General features: G+C 37.1%; 1 protein-coding gene across 8 annotated transcripts in view; it reads left to right on the top strand.

Annotated features, from left to right (window-relative positions):
• The first annotated feature begins 7,216 nt into the window (after window positions 1-7,216).
• LOC104610729 (formin-like protein 18) overlaps window positions 7,217-22,150 on the top strand; it is a 99,807-nt gene continuing 84,873 nt past the window's right edge. For 5 of the 8 annotated variants that reach the window (XM_010277484.3, XM_019199985.2, XM_088893398.1 and 2 more), the window contains exons 1-6: window positions 7,217-7,791; window positions 9,094-9,794; window positions 10,871-11,092; window positions 11,193-13,267; window positions 13,479-13,614; window positions 21,924-21,995. In XM_010277484.3, the coding sequence (XP_010275786.1) occupies window positions 7,719-7,791; window positions 9,094-9,794; window positions 10,871-11,092; window positions 11,193-13,267; window positions 13,479-13,614; window positions 21,924-21,995 (3,279 nt within the window). In that variant the 5' untranslated portion in view covers window positions 7,217-7,718. The remainder of the gene's footprint in view (window positions 7,792-9,093; window positions 9,795-10,870; window positions 11,093-11,192; window positions 13,268-13,478; window positions 13,615-21,923; window positions 21,996-22,150) is intronic. The other 3 variants (XM_088893396.1, XM_019199984.2, XM_010277483.3) reach the window with 1 other exon arrangement.

The raw sequence follows: 22,150 nt of genomic DNA, 5'->3' as shown, positions 1-22,150 counted from the left end.
AACTTTTAGATGATTATCCAAACACCCCATAGCTTGAGGAGTGGACAAAGCACTGCTTATTTAAGATATCAAACCAGGATCATTTACCAAACCAAAAAATGTCACCGGGTCGTAACTCAAGTGGTCTAACTATTGATATTTAGAGGCTCACGACATCATATATATTTTATACAACTAGTGTAAGAACAAATGCTATGCACATGTGCAAGTATCAATCATGCGTGTTATATGGTATTTGGATTTAACTTTTTTGACTTGCATTTAAACAAAGTATCAATCCACTTTATATAATGTGGATATAGATATAGTGTATATACATTTTGTGGTCTAATGATTATTTTTTAAATATTTAAGTTATAATAAATAGGTAACTCAAGTTCTAATCATGTAAATCATGTTTTTGCAAAAAAAATATATTGATTAATAAAGAGATTAAAAATACCAAAAATGTAAAAAAAAAGTCTAATCTACCAGAAAAATTCCAATTACGAGTTTGATTTTGAACCTACCTGGTTGGATTAGATGATTATGATCGACAAGCCTTTAGGCTGTGTTTGGTTTGATAGAAAATAATAAAGAAATATAAAGTTGATGGAAAATTGAAAAAGTTTTAAGTATTTTGATAAATTTGTTAAGAATGCTCCCTTAATTTTCTATTTTTCTCTTTTATCTATACTATATAAAATGGATATTTGTCAATACTTATATGCACATTAAACCAAACATAACTTTAATGTAGAAATTTGACAGACTTAAAAAATACAAAACTATTAATTCCCTTGTTCTATTTTTCTCCAAACACTTATATGTATCCTCTTATAAAATGACAACAATTTTTTTATTCTTTTTATTTTACTAAAGGTTTCAAACTTTTTGCATTTTTTAAGGGAAATTTCCATGCACCCCTGGTAAGTTTCACAATTACCTAAACTTTATTTTACATCAAATACCCCAAACTATCATAAGTTAAGCAAACAAATACCTCCATTTGCATCCCATCAAGGAAGCTGGCTGAAAATGCATATGGATTCCAATTAGTTTATGGTTTCTGGTTAGAACGTCCTTCATTTTTCTATTAGAGACAAGAAGAGATTTGTACTTGAAAGTTCATACACATAATAACCAGTAAAGTATTTTGCAACTACAAAATACAAACCAACAAACTGAAAATTTTCAATGACTTAGCCTCTAATTTCATTTTCTTGTAAGTTTGGAGAAAAAATTTATTGCAATTGTGGTCGCATGAGACCGCATTGAAATGTTAATAAACTAGTGTTTTAAGACAAATACAGGTTTTGTTTTTTCTTTCAAACACCGGTGTGTTCACATTTTATTGAAGGATCTAATCACGGTAGTAGGAAATGCAATCTGCTTGTCTTTACTATTTCGTAGCCAAATTGGGAATTGTGTTATTTATTTATGTAAAATTTACAATAAGTGATATCTTGTATTGCTGTACTTCGGAAACCAAATTTGCTTTTCTTTTGGGGTAGTGACATTTAATGACATACTTTCCATAAATCAACATTGTAAGTCCAGCCATTACATTCATATTAGATCATGGGCCGGGTGGCTCGGCCCCCTGACGGGCTTGAACATGTTTATATGCCCATGGGTTTAAATTCGGGTCAAAAAGCCCGGCTCGCAATAAATTCAAACCGGGCTCGGGTTTTGTCAAAATAGTCCGGACCGAGCCCGGCCCGGTCCGACCTAAAATTAGACTTAAAAAGTGTTATGTGATTATGCCAATTTGAATAAATTTTTTTTTATTTAAGAATGTAAAACTGTGTTTTAAAACGCAAAAGAAAGGAAAAAAAAATCATCTTGTAGGCCCATTGTTCATTTAAACAGGAAAAAGAAAAACATCTGAATTTTTAATTCTAATTTGAATAGGGAAAATTATAATTTTTTTTATTAGGTCGGGCTTTGGGCTCGGGCTCGGGCTCAGGCTTCGGGTTTTTTATCAGGGCCGGGCTCAAGCCTAAGTTATAGGCCTGTTGGTCAGGCCGAGCTCGGACTCGGGCCTAGCATATTTCCATTAATGATGAGTAAAAGCCCGGCCCATGAACAAGTCTACAGATTGAATCAGCCTACCCAAGGCCTCAAGTCTCAACCCAAACCCAACCCATGCAAAAATTCAGATTGGATCGGGTTGGACCCGCCCAAGTTGCACCCTACAATTAACAGGATTGGGGTGTGAGGATTGACTTTTGGAAATTCAAAATTCCTCCCTGCACTACCCGAAAATGGATCTAAGGCGGTGGTTTATAATTGGTGGTCTTAACTCTTAACCGCCGCTATTATGACAAAGGTGGCATTCTTATGAAGACCGCCACTTAGAAAAGTAAAACGATGAAAAATAAAAATTGGGCTGCAGTCCTTATTCATTATAACTGACTCGATGGTTTTTGTCCTTAAACCGACTTGAGCCGAACTAAAACCAATTAATCGACCTGTTTGCATGAAAGAGGGAGATAACACAAAAAAAGTTTGAACCCCAAAACTCTCAAACTCTCACGTTCGACAAGAGAAAAGGTTCAACGAACCTTTTGTGGACAACTCCACCGGTAACCAGAGATTGATTGAGACAAAAGGATATGAGCTCTTGAAGTTTTGTATTGCTCGATCTAGCTTTATTTCGACTAGATTTTATAGGATTTTTGTGTGATTGGTTCAGACCGGTGTTTGATCCTCATCAATGATCATGTTTCTTCTTGATTGGTTCTATGACATTTTGCGTCACTTGGCCTTTGGCAGAGAAACGGATATCTTATTTCCAAAGCTTGATAATGTTATAATGTTGGAAGCTACTTCAACATCAAATGACACAGTATCTGACATCGGAGTAACTAAGTATTGGAAAATCAAATTTAAAGCGTTCAATTTGGGAGGGCATTAGATCACTTGTAGAGTCTAAAATGATTACTATGCAAAGGTATACTTAGAATACAATAAGCCAAGCCTTTTTGTGGTTTTGCTTCTTCTGCATTCAAAATGTTGTTATTATAAATTAGAGAGAAAAACATGTTCCAACCTTGAAATTTTATCCCAATTTCTTTGTTTTCTTTGAATTTCTTTGTCTCACTCTTGCCAGAAATGGATAAAAAATGGGTGAGCAATGTTGAATTAATCTAACCCCATTTTCTATTATTGGCGTAGGAGTTACAAGAATGTTTTTTGAGCAAGTGAAAGTCGAGGATCCGGGTGTAGGGGTGCTAATGGATCGGATCATATCCTATTTGGTTGAATTCGGATCACCCTTAGTTGGATTTTCAGATGGATCGGATTCCGATCACCCCTATCCAATCCGATGTATGATATATTTATAAATATAAATATAATATATATATATATATGTTATCTATTTATTTATATTATATTTTTATAAATTTGTTATATTATTTAGTTATTTATAAGAAACATGTATATATATGATGAAAATAATTAAAAATACTTATATTTTGTTTTTATTTAAATTGATATATTTTTTAATAATTTATTAATTTTTAAGGAAAGCAAATCGGATCAAATCAGATCCAAAGATCTAATAGGATTTGAATTTAGATCGAGTCATATCAGATCTAATCAATTCTAACATAAACAATATCGAACCAAATTCAAATATATCCTGATTCGAATCCAATGTGATCCATTTACATCCCTACCCAAGTGTCACTAGCCAGAGAAAGTACATGGTACCTAATGTAATTTTCACCATATCTATTTCAAAGTCCGATATATTAATTCAGCTGTGATGCCTCTAATGCAATAATGCTGTGACATAAATTTTGACCTTTGATCGCTTTGTGTACCAAAATCGTAGCACAACCACTAGAGCACGAGATTTGTTGTGTTTTTTTTTCCTAGTCTTTTAATAATTCATATTTAATACTATATTCTCTATTCTAATACTATATTGTTCGATAGAGCTATGGTATTAAAATAAAGAATAAATCCAGGGCCCACTACTTAGATTACCATTCTCAAATATGTCTTTATGCAACAGATTCCAATCAAAATCTGCACACATGTTTTAAAAAAAAATCTGCACACATGCTTAAAAAAAATCTGCCCACATGCCAACCAACTTCTTTTTTTTTTTTTAATTTCAATACAATTATTATTTAAGAGTAACGTCAATTCAACTTGAGCTTATTTATATTTTATTTTATTGAGATGACACAAATGCCTGTAGCAACAACAAACATTTGAAAATAGTCCAAAAAAGAGGTCAAGGAAATACCTTAAATCAAAACAGTCCAAAAAGCTTTGACGTATTGTAGGGTCTTGGCCAATGCCGGGCGGATGGCATGCTGCACCAGTCCTGGTCGGTTGGTTGTGGCACCGGCTCTATTTAAGACAAGTGGATGTCTTCTCCCGAGTGACAGCGCCTTGGTGCTGATGCTGAACCAACCTGGTCCGGCTCATTATTTTAATTCAGTGTTTGACATTGTCGGTTTAAGTCTAACAAGTGTAAGAGAAGAGCATAGATATTCAAACCCGGTTTAACCCATTCGATTCGAAAGTTGAACCAACCTGGTCCAGCAATCGAGCTAGTTCACCAAGAAGTAATTGGAGCAAAGTCGCAAACTGCAGTAGTTTAAGAATGAAGTTAGTGGTTGATAATTGGCCACCTTGGGTGATGTGGCATGGAAGGTTTTAGAGACCTCTCAATACAATGACAGAAAAATATAAACAGTTCCCACCATTGACATTAAAATGGGGACAAATACAAAATGATATTAAAATTTTGTATTGAAAATGATATTACATTTTCTTTTTTTGTGATGCATTTGCATTTAAATTGGGAGCAAATACAATGAATAGAAGCAACTTCATTAATGTTAAAAATAAAAGACAGATTTCACCCATCACAACCAAATACACTCGGTAAGAATACAAAATTCATCAATGCAAAATGAAATCAAATTGCATTTTCATGTACATAGAACACATTGCATTTGCACTTTTACCAAATACAGCCTTGACAGTAGTTTAAAATATTTTGATCTTTTCTAGTTTTTTTGTTAATAGAGTAGTCGAAAGCTCACAAGTTCACTAGATCACATTAAGGATTGAAGTATTGATACGATACACTTGATACGGGTGTATTGTATTCGTATCCATGTTAACTGGCATAGGATAAGCTACAATTTTGTGTATCTTATCAGTCGTGCGTATTGGCATGATACACCACTATATCAATGCGTATCTCATTGTATCGATGGGTATGCCTTGATAGTCATTGGCATGGAGGTGTATTGGACCCTAATTTGATGAGATACTTCAAAAATTTTGATTTGAGATTTAATTTTCCCAAAAAATTTAATAATAACTGAAAATTATAAAATTAATTTATTTTGTTTATCTTAAGTGATTTATATATTTAACTTTACATATAAATTATATGTTAAAATGAAAAACATATTTATTATTTAAAAAATAGATTTATTATTAATATAAAAAATACTAAATAAATCAATTTCTCAAAAATTTAATATAAATTATAAAAAAAATGAAATAAATAACTTAAAAGTTAATTTCCCCAAAATTTTAATAAAAATTTAAAAATATAAAAATAATTTATTTTATCTACATTAAATGATTTATATGTTTTATTTTAATATTATATATAAAATAAACAATTGTATGTTAAAAATAAAAGTATATTTATTATTTTATTATTTAAAAAAAATAAAGGTTATTTATATAAAAATACTAAACAAAAAATTTCCCCAAAAATTGATAAAAATTAAAAGTTATAATTATATAAACTAAAATAGAGTGACAATTATTGTATGATATCTACATCCCATGTTGTTGATTATAATGTTTATGTTCATATAACTTTAATAAGTGTGTGTTTCTTATATATTTTTATCTCTTTCATATTTAATTAAGTTTTAGATTTTAGTATTGTTATCATATTTATGTAATTTACATATATTTTTCTATTATATACAAGCATTTTAATATCTTTTATCTGTATCCATATGTTTTAACCTAAACCGAATAACCGACTATTAAAAAGAGAAAAAAACCCGATTCAGAAAAGCTTATGAGGTCACCAACGCACTTTGGCGTTGGACCCCACTGGCCACTGCTACATGACACTTTCAGCAGACGCCACGCTCCTCAATTCTAACGTACAGATCAAGACGAACCCTCGATCTTGTTTTCAGCTAAAGTTCCAATTCCACTGCATCATTGAGCTCAAATGATTTTGGGTGTCCACACTTTGCTTCTCTTTACAAAGAAACTGACCAAAAGACAAAAAAGGAACAACCAACTAAAGTTGGGAACCAGGATTATCCCTAAGCTCTCAAAATAATCTACAAATAATTTAGCGTTATAATTAAATTAATAAGTCCTTATTTTTTATTAATTACCTATATTCCAAGTGAGATATCCACTGAATGAGATGAGACTCTTGCTGGCTTTAAACCCTAATTTGGAGATTGAACAGTTTTCTCTTTTGGGTCATTGATTCAATGGTTCAACCGTCCGAATCAACAGGTCAAAACATCATGTTATCAATATAAAGAATTTCATATAAAAAAAAGCCAATCATTCATCATATAGGTTAATGATTCAACCATGTGGGTCGACATGTCATTGATTAAATCTTGGTAACATACAGTGCTAGAGGGGTGACCCAAATTGGGATTGTACTGGATCAGCATACCATTGGTCTGACCGTCGGGTCAACTATGGGTTCAAAACTTTCCCTAATGGGGTGATTGGCATTGGATTTTTCTCATTTGATCTACCCAGAAGTTCCAAAGTTCTAATTAGAAATTGCCCACAAAGAGGCTTTTTTGATCTTGCCAGGTGTCATATTTCTAGGTTGTTCATTAGACTTCACGTCACAAAACCACTGAACTTGGAGATCAGTAATCAGTTTCCTGGAGTCCAATGGGTAGATTAATTGAGGACCGGCCCCAGATGATGGTCCACACTCCAGCGGGGTCAGTCGGAGCCGGGTCAATGTCTATCACGTTGGTGCCGCGTGGAACCAAGACGCATCAATGTCTATCACGTTGGTGCCGCGTGGAACCAAGGCGCAAGGAACCGGACTTAAACTTTACATAATGACGAAAATGACCTCATTGAATTGGGCACCTTTTTGTCGTCCTCAGCTGAAGCACACGTGCCAAAGTGGCGATGTGAGGTTTTTGGTTGAGAACAAGGAACAATCAGACATCATCATCATTCATTATCGTTTTCCAACCAACATGAAACGAAAAAAAAAATAAAAAAATTTAATTTAGGAGGGATAGAGACAGAGAGCTGATTTGTTTAGCAAACCCTAGAAAAATCCAGAATCTAAACCCTTGAGTCTTGACCCTTCAGGTTGTTTATTACAAAATCAAAAAAAAAAAAGAAAAAGAAAAAAATAGTCGTTTTCTCCCATTGAAAGCGAAGTCTGCATAAAAGAAAAAAAAAGGAATTGCAGAGAGGGAGAGAGAGATAGAGAGAGAGAGAAGTGTAAAGAAGAGAACGAAGGCAACCAACGCTACCTTAAGGCCGCAGCAAAATTCATTTCTATATCTGGGTTCCTGAATCCACACTCTCTTCCGTGATGATTCATCCAGAATTTTCACATTCAATCCCTTCAATGGAGCTTGAGGTGTCAAGCAGTTCGGCATTAATGCCGCTGGAAGCAGAGCTGGTGTAGGGGTTTCTTTGCCTTTGTGCATTGATCGAAATTCTTGAATATGGCGTTGTTTCGCAAACTCTTCTACAAGAAACCGCCCGACAAACTTCTGGAGATCTCTGAGAGAGTTTACGGTACGTTGGCAAATGACATTTTGATTGGAGTTTTTTATGTGATTTCATAAAATTTTCTCGTCAACTGTTGATAGGTATTAAAAAAAATCTACACTTTGGTTTGTATTTTGGATGCTTGAAGTTTCTAATTGCAATTATTGTTTGAAGTCCCATTGTTTTTCGATTTTGAGTTTGGTTGGAGCATCTTGTACTCTGTTACGTGGTCGTGGTAGGTCTGTTCAATGCATAGTTTATTGGTTTGACATATTACAGCCTATGGATACAAAAACGAACGGACAGTGAAAGGGGAAAGAAAAGAAGAGAAGAAATTAACTCCAGTTGATGGTTTGACTTAAGCATGATGGACCTCAGCGGAGCTTCAAATTAGATACTAAAGTCTTGGGCAATCCCGTAAGATTGCATAGTGTAAATAGACCACAGTGATCCTCTTTTTAATCTTCTCTGCAGAAGACAACTCCAACAGATTTCCTTAAGAATTTTCTCCTTAGGCTCAGTTTGGAAGGAGTACAAATACAAATTTGTAGAGTGCAAAACTATGTATTTTATATTATTTTGTATGGATTTGTACTGTACATATTTGTATTTGTACTCCTTCCAAACTAACCTTTACAAGCTACTAACCGAAACTGGTGCAACCATTTTATCGTATTACCAATGGGAGCCAACATTACAAAAAGGAACATCCTCCTCTTCTGTATGATTAACTAATTCATCTTTAAGTAGGTAAAAAATTTATGGTCTTATGCCAATCCTTAGTGTAGGCATGTGATGACTAGGACTTCAGTTGTCTATTGACATTCTTTGCTACTAGCTACTCCTCACACATCCTTAATCATGTCCCAATCTGACTTCTAAGTTCCCCCCCTCCCCCCCCCTCCCCACCCCAAGAGAGAAAAAAAAACATGAAACCAGAAGAAATAAGCATGGAAACCTATTAAATGATTTACCTAGCTTGTTATTCCGCTTGTTTCAATGCCTTTGAGTGTCCGGCATGACTCCTCGTTTGGTCCCTAAAGCTTCTATGAGTTGTTGTTCACAGTGAAGATTTTAGCTTTCCTCTCTTTTAGTTAATTCTTTCTTTGTTTTAGCTGTTTGATATGCTTGGTTTTGGTCAACATATGATTTATATTGTCTAAAGGCACATCATTTTGTTTGAGAGGAACAAGAATGTTATATGTATACACACACACAGATGTACACTCCTATTAAGATTGAAGGTATGATTACTAAGCTTGCATTTAGTTTCAATTGCATAAAAAATATTTATTTATATGGTTCTCTGTTACAACTGTCTGTGTATAGTTTTCGATTGTTGCCTTTCCACGGATGTCTTGGAAGAAGATGATTATAGGGTCTACATGCAAGGCATAGTGGGTCAACTTCGTGACCACTTTCCTGATGCTTCATTCATGGTGTTTAACTTCCGAGAAGGAGATAGACAAAGCCAGATTGCCACTATTTTGTTGGAGTATGATATGACTGTAATGGACTATCCTCGTCAGTATGAAGGTTGCCCATTACTCTCAATGGAAGTGATTCACCATTTCATGATGACGGGTGATAACTGGCTTTCACTTGCGCAAAAGAATGTGCTATTAATGCACTGTGAACGAGGTGGGTGGCCATTGTTGGCTTTCATGCTGGCTGGGCTATTGATTTATAGGAAGCAATGCACTGGAGAGCAGAAGACCTTGGACATGATCCATAAACAAGCCCCTCGTGATCTTTTGCAGTTGCTGTCACCTCTAAACCCGCTGCCTTCTCAATTGAGGTATCTACAATATGTCTCAAGGAGGAATGTGGGTTCAGAATGGCCACCATTGGATAGGGCACTTACATTGGATTGTGTCATGTTTCGAGTTATTCCTAATTTTGATGGAGTGGGAGGTTGTAGGCCAATATTTCGGATATATGGACAGGATCCTTTCATGGTTTGTGATCGGACTCCTAAAGTTCTGTTCTCGACACCAAAGAAGAGCAAAGCTGTACGGCTTTATAAGCAGGTAGCTTTAGTTTCTTTAATTTATGTAATTTTTTTTGCTTCTTTTCTTGTTGAGGTTACTTATTCTTTTTCCTTCTGATAAACTATTTTCCATTTGCTTTTTTTTTTTAATCTTTTCCCCCATACATATAGAAGTAGTATGACACTTTGACTTACAAGTTGTCTTTCTGAGAATGATGTAGTGACAGTCTTTCTATTAAATGGACTTTCTTCCTAACCTGCATCTTTCCTTTTAATAATGTTTTATGGAACAAAAGGAAATATTAGATACTTGGATGGTCAGATGACTTATGATGTTGTGTTTTTGTTTCATTGGACACATGACCCTCATAAAGCAACTGATGCTATTCCACATATCTGCATTTACGTTAAGTGGTTTGGCTCACTTTGAAGGTGTTTAATTTACACCTTGAAATTTGTGCCAAACTGCAAATGTACCCTTAGAAGTTAATGCTCTATCCTTATATTAAGGTTGAGAATTTTTTTTTTTTTTTACTCTGTGCCTGCAGTTATCCAGGTTGGCCATTGAACTTGTTGTGAACATGACAAGATGATTCTAAGTCCCACCATGGATATCTTCCAGGTGAAGCCCTGAATTCTAAACCAGGGGGGGGATCTCTTAGTACTGACTTTAATTCCAGCATAGAATTAAGGTTCTTAAAATTGGATTAGGGAGAAAAATGGAACTTGTCTGATTTGATGGATGTAAGCATATAATTTGTTTACTTATTTCTGGAGAGTTAATATTTTCCCGACCTGTTCAGAGGAAGGGGAAAACGGTAAAATATATCTTTAGAGTTGATATCATGGGGGGAGGGGGTTAGAATGATTGGATCCCAGGTCTCTGCTATGGGTCAGAGATCCTACCAACTGAGCCAACATTAGTTGGTTATGAGATCTTCTGGTTGGGCTTATAAAATCATGACCAATAATATGATTAAACTTTATGCTTTTTTTTTTTTTTTAATTTTCTATACTTAAAGACATCACTCAAACCATGACTGTCTTTAGGAAAAATCACTTCTTGGACCCTGCCTAATTATTTATCAAATAAAACTCCTAAATACCTTGGTGCAGGCAGACTGCAAATTCGTTAAAATCGACATTTACTGTCATATTCAAGGTGATGTCGTGCTGGAGTGCATTAGCTTAGATGATGATCTGGAACGTGAGGAGATGATGTTTCGAGTCATGTTTAACACAGCCTTCATTAGATCAAATATCTTGATTCTTAGCCGTGATGATATTGACATCTTGTGGAATGCCAAGGATCGGTTTCCCAAGGAATTCAGAGCAGAGGTATGTGCCTTTCCTGCTTTATTTGAATAGCCTAGCTTAAATTAGTGGCTTTCTAATTTTTTTTTTTATATATATATATAATTTTCTGTGTATGGTAAAGGTTCTTTTCTCAGAAATGGATACTGCTGCCTCTCCTAGCGCAATGGATTTGCCTTGTTTTGAGGAGAATGAAGGCCTTCCTATGGAAGCATTTGCTAAAGTTCAGGAGATATTTAACAATACAGATTGGCTAGATCCAAAGGCAGACTCTGCTGCTATAAATTTGCTTTGGCAAAGGAGTCTATCAAATATTCTGCAAGAGAGGTTGGGGGCTGCTGCTTTAGAGGATTCAGAAATTAGAGCTCTGTTGCGGGTGTCAAGTACTGAAAGGGCTATGAAGAAACTGAAGCCTGTAGCATCACAAAATAACATTAAGATCAGAGATTCAATGGCAGATGCTGCTGCTATAAATTTGCTTTGGAGAAGGAGTGTATCAAATGTTCTGCAAGAGAAGTTGGAGGCTGCTGCTTTAGAGAATGCAGAACTTAGATCTCTGTTGCAGGTGTCAAGTACTGAAAAAGCTATAAAGAAACTGAAGCCTGTAGCATCAGAAAATAACATTAACAGCACAGATCCGAAGGCAGACTCTGCTGCTACAAATTTGCTTCAGAAAACAAATTCATCAAATGTTCTGCAAGAGAAGTTGGAGGCTGCTGCTTCAGAGAATGCAGAAAATAGAGCTCCGTTGCAGGTGTCAAGTACTGAAAAAGTTATAAAGAAACTGAAGCCTGTAGCATCAGAAAATGACATTATGAGCACAGATCCAAAGGCAGACTCTGCTGTTATAAACTTGCTTCAGCAACCAAGTACATCAAATGTTCTGCAAGAGAAGTCAGAGGCTATTGTTTTAGACAATGCAAAAACTAGGATTCCGTTGCAGGTGTCAAGTACTGAAAAGATTATAGACAAACTGAAGCCTGTAGCATCAGAAAATAACAATAAGAACACTATGTCTGTGGCACTGCAAAAACAGTCCATGCCTTCCTTTAAATCATCTGCAGGTTCAGATTCACCTAAAAGGAAGGTTCAGCCTCAAGATCTACAGGTTGCACTTCAAAGACCCACTCAATCAAAGATCATAGCACAACGAACATCTTCTTGTTCTCTGTCAAATCCAGTTTCATATTGTAATCCTCTACAAGTATCACCTGTGCCAATGTCAAGATATCATAGTGCACCCTCAACTCTTGGTATTACAGCTCTCTTGCATGATCATACTTCAGATGGAAGTGCAGAAGCCACTCTTCTTGTGACTACACCACCTCCACCCTCTGCACCATTGGTTCCTGCTATTCCATGTTCACCTAAACCTCTAGGGTCCAATATTGTTTCATCAATACCACTGCCACCTCCTCCTCCCTTATTACCTAATACTTTGATTGCTTCTACCACAATAACATCTATAATCTCTCATCCACAACCACCTCATTGTCAACCCACTCTAAAACTTTCAGTTCCTTCTTTAACCCAGCATTCCAGAATCTCATCAATGGGCAGAGGCCAGTTGTCATCAGCTCCTCCTCCTCCCCCACCTCCACCTCCACCTCCTTCCTGTTCGGGGCTACCATTATCTGTCATTACCACTTCAGATTCAGTTCCTTCTTGTCCTCCACCAGTACCCCCATGTTCAGGGTCCACTGTTGGGAATTTATCATCAGCACCACCTCCTCCCCCTCCTCTTTTTCCACCTAAGACTGGTTTCTCAGACCCCTCTTCCCCTCATCCTCCCCCTTCACCTATGAAGAAACCAGGATTTCCAGCAGGTCCTCCTCTCCCTCCACCTCCTCCTATACCATCAGGTCTTTCCCCAGGTTCTATTAATGTATCTTTGGCACCACCACCCCCTCCACCCCCTGGTTTTTCATCACAAAGTTCTGGGCCACCTGTGCCTCCTCCTCCAGCTCCTTTCCCCAATGGCGTTTCAAGGACCGGTGATGGGTCACAATTTCCTTCTGCAGGCAATAGTGGAACTGGTGGTGTTGCTCCACCTCCCGGACCACCTTTTGGTGCAAAGGGACGGGGACTACCACGTATTACAAGTTCAAAGAATCAACCCAAAAGAACCACCCTGAAGCCATTGCATTGGTTCAAATTAACGAGAGCAATACAGGGAAGCCTATGGGATGAGATATCTAAGTACGTTATTCTTGTGTGGTGTTTGCATTCTCTTTCATTTTGTGATTAATGACTTTTCCCATTTATAGAATTTCACTGGAACTTTTTGAAAGGTGGTGGTTTCACTAGAACTCAAAAGATAAAAAGGAGAGGCTGAAGAGGAAGAGATTTCCGCGACTATCTCATTGGCACTTAATTAACTGTTTTTATATGTATGTATTTTTTATGCTAGGTGTCCAGGGGTTGTTGAAATGCCTGAACTGGAGAATCTTTTCTCAGCAGCTGTTCCAAATTCTGAACGAAGGGGCTCAGATGGAAGCTTAAGCCGGGCTTCCTCAGCTGGACGTAAATCTGATAAAGTCCAATTGGTAATTTATCTTTGGTTCTGAAGTGATACTGTATAATTGACTAATATATATTTCAATATTCAAGGATGTAGCCCATTTATATATGATTTTGTTTTTCAAAGTATCATACTGTATTCCTTCTGTTCAAAAATACATAAGATCTTCTACACCAAGGTACTGTATATTGGGAATTTACAAGTAGAACATATCTAAGTATTTTGTGTTGTTTGTTAATTTTTTCATCTTACAAGCTAGTGAGTTCTTTTTTTTTTTCTGATAGATAATAAGGAAATTTTATTAAAAAGGAAAAGCTGAATACTAACTAAAGGCAGGTGTTAAGATAACACCCCTGGCCCACCAACTACTTCGTCTACTGCCTACCACAAAGAGGAACCGAGAAAGAGAAACACGAGAGAGCACAAACACAGCAAGCACTACACCAGCCAAAGTGCCGATCAATTTTCCACATCATCAATCTCTTCTGGACCTCCTTCCTCATCCCAAATCCCCCCATCTCTTCCAGAACTTTCTCATGCTTTCCAACTTCCTCTTTTTTCTCCATAGCTTCAAAAGCTCTTCTAGCAAATTCCTCCCCTCCTAAAAAGAACAAACCCAAGGACTTTCCGATTTCCACTTATCTATCAACTAGAGTCTTCAAGTCCACTCCTCTTAGCTCTATTGCCTTGTCCCCCGCCGTCACTTGACTCACTTCGGCAGAATTCAGAAACCTCTTTTGAGATAACATCGAATTGATTTGTTTTTCTGAACCGTTATGCCTTTTCGATTCCATCCTTTGGGACTCCACCACAGGGGAAACCTTTCCAGCCCCTCCGGAAGAGAGAGACGACTCCAGACACGAGTTCTCACGACTTGGGGAGTTATTTTTAACCCCTTTTCTTCAGTAAATTCTTTTATACTTATTGGTCGGTCCAGCTCCCACCAAACCATCTTTCAGTCTTGAGAATACCTTCATAACATGAATCACGTTAAGCTTGTTTGAACCTCTGGTCTTCTTAGGAATTTCCAAGACCGCACCATTTCCATCCAACCTCTTCTCCTTATCCCTATGACCCAAATCAAATCCAAGTCTTCCAACAACCACTTCGAAAACCTCATAATTGACTTTCTTCCTAATTAACCTAGTGAGTTCTTTGACTGGAACTTGATTCAGGTTGGTCAAAGATATGCAGGGTTTGTAGTTTAGAGGTTACACATGAAGAGAGTTTCAAATTAAATAAAGGAATTATAGGAACTAGAAGTAATATGAGGGCATTTATCCAGGGTGATTATGTTCAACAATTTTTGGAGATTGAAGAGGATGTTGCCCATAGATACAAAATGGGGTAGATGATGTGGAGATTAGGGGTATGGATTGGTTTGTAGAGCAGGCTCTAGGAATCTAATTAAAGGTTGGAGAGTTGGTAAGGATGGGGTACCCCTAACCCACCTGCAATTTGTGGACGATATGGTTCTATTTTGTGAGGATGGTGATTGTAGGTGGTTTAGGAATCTGAAACTTACTATATAGTTGTTCGAGCAAATGTCTAATCTAAAAGTGGATTTTGACAAAAGCTGTATAGTAGGGGTGAATCTTGAGGGAAGAGTGGTGGAGTGTGCATGCATTTTAGGGTGTGTGGTATCCAATTGGCCAATGAAGTACTTGGGTCTACCTCTTGGGGATAAACCAATGAAACAAAATTTTTGGGATCCGGTGGTAGGGAGATTTGAAAAGCGGTTAGCTGCTTGGAAGAGGGATTATTTGTCTCTTGGGGGAGAGCCACCTTGATAATATCTATCTTGCAAACCTTCTGATATATTTTATGTCAGTTTTTAAAATGCCAGGGAAGATATCGAGGAGGCTGGAAAAATATAATGAGGGATTTTCTATGGGACCCAGGTGAGGAGAAAAAGGATCATAGGGTTAGAAGTGATTTGGTGAGTAGAAGTAAAGAGTGTGGAGGCCTAGGACTAGGGAACATTGAGAAGAGGAACGTGGCATTGTTGGGTAAGTGATTATGGAGAATTCCCCTAGAGAAAGAAAAGTTTTGGGCGAAGATTGTGGTAAGTATTCATGGGCTTGCAAGCAATGATTGGGATGCTGGAATCTCGACTAGGACTACAAAGCTTCTCCATGGAATCTCCAAGCCTCCTTACCTCTCTTCATCCCGTGGATAAGTATGATCTACACTCTGGTAATCTTATTAAATTTTGGGATTTTGGGTTTTAGAAGAGCAGTTAAGGGGAGTCAGAATTGAATAATACCATGTCCCTTCTCAATATTCTTGAAAGAATTTTTCTGGATCCTACTATTTCAGATAGAAGGGTATGGACCTTATCAGCCTTTGGGGCTTTCTATTGTGCTTCCTTCTTCAAAGCCTTAGTTCATCCATCAGGTCAGTTAGGGTAGCCTTTTCCAGTTAAGGAAGTTTGGTGCAAACCGATTCCTCCAAGGGTTGGGAGTTTCTGTTGGGAAGCAATCTTGGAAAGAGTCAACACATATGATCTTCTTCAGAGAAAGAGGCCTAAGAGTTGTTTTCTCCTCACTGGCGTGTCTTTGCAAGGCTGAAGGTGAGACTGGTTATCATTTACTGATTTCCTGCTCTGTTACTAATCACATTTGGGAGTGGTGTTTATCTTTGTTTGGGTGCAAATGGTCTCCTCCACCAGATGTATAGAGCCTTTTTGCTCCCTTCTTTTAGCTGGTTGAAAAAAAGAGGAAGAGTCATGTGGAGATGCCTAAGGGCTGCTGCTTGTTGGACCATTTGGGAAGAAAGGAACGGGAGAATTTTCACATAAAAGGAAAGAAGTCTGTTAGAAACTCTGGAGTTAATTCAGATAAGAGTGGTGCATTGACTGAAGTCTATGGTACTATTTAAGGACTTTTCATCCGATGAAGTTTTTTAAAGAATTTGGAAGGAAATCACAATTTCAGCTCTGGTTAAAGACATCCCCTACCTTCTTGGACTCCTCCCAGTGGTTTTGTCAAACTTAATTTCGATGGAAGTAGCATGGGCAACCTGGGTCCATCAGGAATTGGGGGTGTCTTAAGAAGTGAGGAGGGTGTGGTAGTTGCTCTATTTTCAGGGCCAATAGGAGTGGGCGGTTCTCTTAGAGCTGAGATTTCAGCTATCGATGGAACTCAAAAGGCACTTGAATTGAACATCACCAAATTTGGTCATAGAGGGTGACTCTAAACTGGTAGTGGATTGGCTAAAAAACGATACAAATAATTTTTGGAACTACAATAATGAGAAGAGAAAATTCAATTGGTTGACTAAGAATATTGAGGTGAAGATGAGTTGGGTTAAAAGAAGTGCTAACTCCTTTGTTGATGGGTTAGCTAAACAGGGGGCAACTAGGGCTCTTTATTTTGGGCCATCTTGTAATTTTTTTCTTTGTTTTCTTGTTTTGGTTGGGGGAGATAAGAGAGGTTATCTCCCCTTTATTGTTCCCTTGTATCTTTTCTCTCTATTTTTAATGAAATCTGTCAGTTATTGATCTAAAAAAATGGTGAGATTAGGGGTGGATTTGAGCCGAGCCAAGACAAATATCTGGCTATTTGGGCTCGGCTCACCATGACACTCGAGCTTGAGCTCAAGGTTGATTCAAGCTAGAGACTGGCACTCGAGTTTGGTTCGACTCAAAAGTTTGTAGGTTCAAGCTCATCTCAGCTTGGGCTCGACTGTGGGCCAAATTTCCTATAAAAATAGAAAGTATTTTTTATTTTACATATAAAAAATAAGAATTATAAAAATAAGTTTTAATTATGAATAATGTCAGATCAGATTTGAATATACCCTGATTCGAATCCGGTCCGATCCGTTTACATCCCTGCCCAAGTGTATTAATATTAGGCTTGCGATCCTCACGAGTAGAGCTCGAATAGCTTGTGAAAAGCTCGACTTGTTTCCACCCCTAGTGGAGATGTGCCATTTGAGTGTAGCATAGCTGAAGATATCACTTTGACTGAAAGGAAATTTTATAAGACATCTAAAAGACCTATAATGTTTTATAGAGCAAAATGTTGGTTACTAAGGACAGTAACTCACGACTATCATCATCTTATTTTGACCAGTTTGTTCATTCAAAGTCTTCATCTTGTTCAATTGGAGAATTGAGTGGGGCCTAGGCCTTGAATGTTGTTTTTTAATAGCAGGAACTAGTAAGGTCAATCGGTTTAGGAAGGGTAAAGTGGACAAGAGAAAGCTTTTAGGCTTTAAACGACCAAAATTTAAAAGGTGTGAGGTGTTGGGAAGGTGTGCCTGGACTCTGGACTGAGGTTAGAAAGAAAAAGGGAGAAAAGGTGGGTTTGGTAATCACTGAGTATGATAAGAGTGGTAAGAAGAGGATTGTTGGAGGATTAGGGGCGAATCTTGTTGATCACTAATCTTCTTCTATGGATGGAATACTTAGTTTCTGCTCTCAGTTGTTAGAGATTCTACGGTGATTTGCATCTCTTCTGAGCCAGGGTTGCTGCTGCGGCATCTCAAGAAATCAGGTACAATTTCAGAAAACCAGCTCCATTGGTCTCTGAGGAGGTTTTCTCTGCTGAGGTTGAGAGGCTGGAAGAGGGGAGGAGGTAGTTGGGGAATGGTGTGCCAATGGTGATGCTGAAAATGAGGACAGACATGAAACCAGAGGAAAGGGGGCTATATTTGATGGTGGCAGTGTTGGTGGCCAGGATAAGAGCCACGTTGGTGACTATTTTTGTTTTGAGCAGGTGAAAAGGTTGGAAGGTTGGGTGTTGATTTGGATTGAAGGTGCAAGACTGAAGAGAAGGAGTTGTTAAACGGGGTGCTTAGTAAGAAAATGCGTAGCTCAACAAACCCTAATGTTGTGCATGTGACGAAAATCTTTTCTAGGCTGAAGCTTGATATGGCTGGGGCAGGACCTGCAAAAAACTACAAATGGGTTTACTACATGAGAAAAAGGTATGAGAGGCAATTTGTCATCTGGCAGTGATCATAGGGAGGTGATGATGCAGGTTCAGCCATTGGGCTTCCATTTGGGGAAGGAGCAACAAGACAACAAGGTGAGTGTTGATGGTCCTGATTCTGTTGCGAATTTGATGTTGCAAAGTAATGATGATAAGGATGGCGTTTCACGATGTGTGTCTCTTCAGAAAATAGTGGAAAGAGATGTCAATTGGTAAAAGCCTGGGTTTCGTTTTTTAGGATGGTGAGGAGTTTGAAAGGAGAAGGGAAGAGAAGTTGAATAAAAAAGTTCTTGGAGAAGGCTAGCATGAAATGAGGATGATTCAGGCCAGGAGGATGTGCTCGTGGGTGAAGAATGAGGCCTCGGTTTGCAAGTAGTAGTTGCATTTTTGTTCAGCTGTCTGGTTGGTGCTTCTCTCGTTTCAAGGGTTTTTTTTGGGGGCTATTTTTGATCTTCGTTTAAGTCTGATTTGATGAACTTTTTTGTTTGTAAGTGATGCGTTTTTTTTTTTTATTTTTTTATTTTTATTTTTGGGTTTTGTTATGGGGTCTTTGATGTTGAAATGTTGGGTCCTTTGTTTGCTTTCTCTTCTGGGTGGTGTCTTATCAACTTTCTGCTGTATTTCTTTTCCTTTTTAATGAAAAATTCTCTTTATTTTTCAGAAAAAATAGAGCAAAATGTTGGGCATTCAGAAAATGTATGTTTTTGCAACTTTGGTATGTGAATGATACTATCATGTTTTATGATGATTAAGGAAATTAGGATAACAACTTAAATTAAAATCTTGAATGGCTACCACCTTTTCAGGTCTCAAAACCAACTTAAATAAGTCTGCACTACTGTGGTGAAGTTGGAAGTAAATGTGTGTATTTATTTTTTGTTTTTTTAAAGCTAACTTTCAATCAGAAAAGGGAAGTTTTTTTTGAAGATAACTAAAAAAAATTATTAAAACAAAAAGAAGATACACGGAAAGGTGATAAGCAATCACCCAAAGAGAACATAAGAAAACAAGAAAAAACACTCAACAAGATTAAAACAACAACCATCCATCCCAACCTACCCACACATGGCCAACCCCTTTACACCAAAGCTCTTACAACCAACACATAAATGATACAAAATAGATTGAAAAAATACCGATCTTCATATCCCAAAAAATCGACGCCCTTAACCATTCCCATCACCCATACCTAACACCCGGCTAAAAACCAAAACAAAACCCAACCCCTAATTGACTCTGACTCAATCAGTCTTTTCGTTTGAATCTTGGATGCAAACTTCTTGTTATCTTTTGACTACATTTTTATGTTTTCTTACTGCCTTGTTAGGCCCAATGCCAAACAGAGCACCTTTTAGCCTTGCAAAAAGCTTTGACACTGTTATTTGCTGATGACTTTTCCTAACCTTCTAGATCTGCATCTTTTAGCTGTGGTTAAGGTTCCTGTAGCTTTTTTCAACCTTGCGGCAAGTTCCTGGCCTCTATCTGACCCCTCCACCTCCTCCAAATCCTCTTCCTTTTCATTGGTTCCATTCTTGCATCTTCCAATCGTCTCCTTCATCCCTTGAAGGATTAACTTGAGTTACAGTCAACCAGTGGCTCCTGTTTATTATTGTTCTCCCCATTTCTTGCTTCCACAGACTTAAAAGCTTCCTTTTCAAACTCCTCCCCACCTAAGAAAAACAAACCTAGAATCCTGCTGACTTACACTTCCTTATTTATCACTTTTTCAATGTCACAGCTCTTCTCTATCTTATGGACTTCATCTATCATCGAATCATTCTCATTTTCTTCCCCAAATTGCTCTCCTACATCCGCTATCTCCCCTCCCTTCTCTGTTTTCTTCTAATGGAAAAGTTCTATATCTTTTCCTTTTATATGTGTTAACCCCACCCCAACTCTTTCTTCCTTCACCCTCGTTTCCCCCCTCCCTCATTCCCTGCTCCTTTCTCCCCTTCTTTCTCCTCTACAACGTTAACATCCCCTTTTCCTTCTCTGTCCCCTCCTAACACTACCTCTTCTCTCGTTTTCTTCTTCCCTTCAACCCCACTCAATACTTCTCTTTGAATGATCTCCTTCTCTTCCTCAACTCTAGCTTCTTCTCTTTCCGGCATAGTCCTATTTGCCTTTGTTGAGTTATTGGGCCCAAGGCCCATTAGTTTATGTTTTAGACTAAGAGTGTTTACTTAGTTTTTACAAGTAGCCGACTTACTAAGGGCATACTTGTCTTTGTATTCAGTTTTATTTATGAGTATATAAGCTAATGAAAGGGGCCCAGATATGATTTTTGGCTTCTCCCCATTCTCTTCAACTTTTCTCCTTTTCTCTTCTCTGCAAAGACCTTCTTTTTCTTTATTTCTTTCTCTCCACAGATTTTATATCAAAACAGAATTTTTGCACTATTAAGGGTTTCTTTGTAATTTTACGTTTAATTGCAATTAGGTCTAATAAAATAAGTTTAGGGGGCTGGGAAGAAGCTGCATTCTCTTCTCTCCAAACCCTTTTTCTCCCACATCTTTTTTTTTGAAAGAAGGTAAAGTATGATTATATTAATAACTGGTCCTTTGTAGAATGAGAATCTGTACAAAAATGACCTCAAAAAAAAGTCCACTCTCAAAAAAGTATGATCAGAAGTTAATTTCTGTACACTCTCAAAAAATGTTCACTCTCAAAAAAAGTCCTCTCAAAAAAGAATCTGTACAAAGGTTCTTTTTCTCTCACATCTCTCTTGTTATGTTCTGAACTTTCTTCTCTCCTTTTCAGCTTATTTTTCTTGACCAAATAAGTTCTTGCTGTTCTGTTTTATTTCTTACGCAAACCAAAATAATTGGAATTTATTTGAGGTTGTTTGTTTTTTCTTAAGTTTGGAGTTATCCCTCCAATTATCTTTAAAGCAAGTTTGCATATCTTGGCACCATCTCCTGAGTGATAGATGGAAAATGGAGTTCACAATAGCACCCTAGATGGTAATTCGGAGTATCAGTTATTAATGCGTGTACTGTTTATTGGTCAATCATCAGGTATTGGAAGCCTGGTGGTGAACTTGCAGATTAATATGCATGAATTGTGGAGGGATCATGGATCCATAAGCATAATTTACGTGACTTAACTGTCTCCCAGATTGAAAATCTGTCAGCTAAGACATGGTTAAATGGTTCCTATATTCTAATTTCTTCTCCATAATGGAAAGATGACCTGCTCAATTATGAGTAGTGATCTCAAAAAAAAAGAGTGTTGAATTTGAAGTTATTGTGTATTTTTTTCTTACTCTTTTTTCTGTTGTTTTTGACAATTTCTTATTCTTTATTTTCTGTTATGTCATGGTGTTGAACTGATTATCATACCAGAACAACAATTCTGTTTTTAATATCCCATGATAACTGTTTATGTCTTGCAGATTGATCTAAGAAGAGCAAATAATTGTGAAATTATGCTTTCAAAAGTTAAGATACCTTTACCAGATCTTTTGGTAAGCTGATAGATGTTGCTTTAAAGTTTTTAAGCACATTATCTCCTTTTTCTTTTCTTTGCTTTTATTTTATTTTATTTATTTTTTCCTTCGCAAGAATGTTTCCTCTCCATTGTAAGTAGTTTGGGTTCAGCATGAGCTTCTTCAATTGTAGC

The sequence above is a fragment of the Nelumbo nucifera genome, chromosome 8 (assembly GCF_055504915.1).
Source record: "Nelumbo nucifera cultivar China Antique chromosome 8, China Antique-T2T, whole genome shotgun sequence".
Classification (NCBI taxonomy): domain Eukaryota; kingdom Viridiplantae; phylum Streptophyta; class Magnoliopsida; order Proteales; family Nelumbonaceae; genus Nelumbo; species Nelumbo nucifera.
This window is presented reverse-complemented; position numbering and strand designations above follow the sequence as displayed.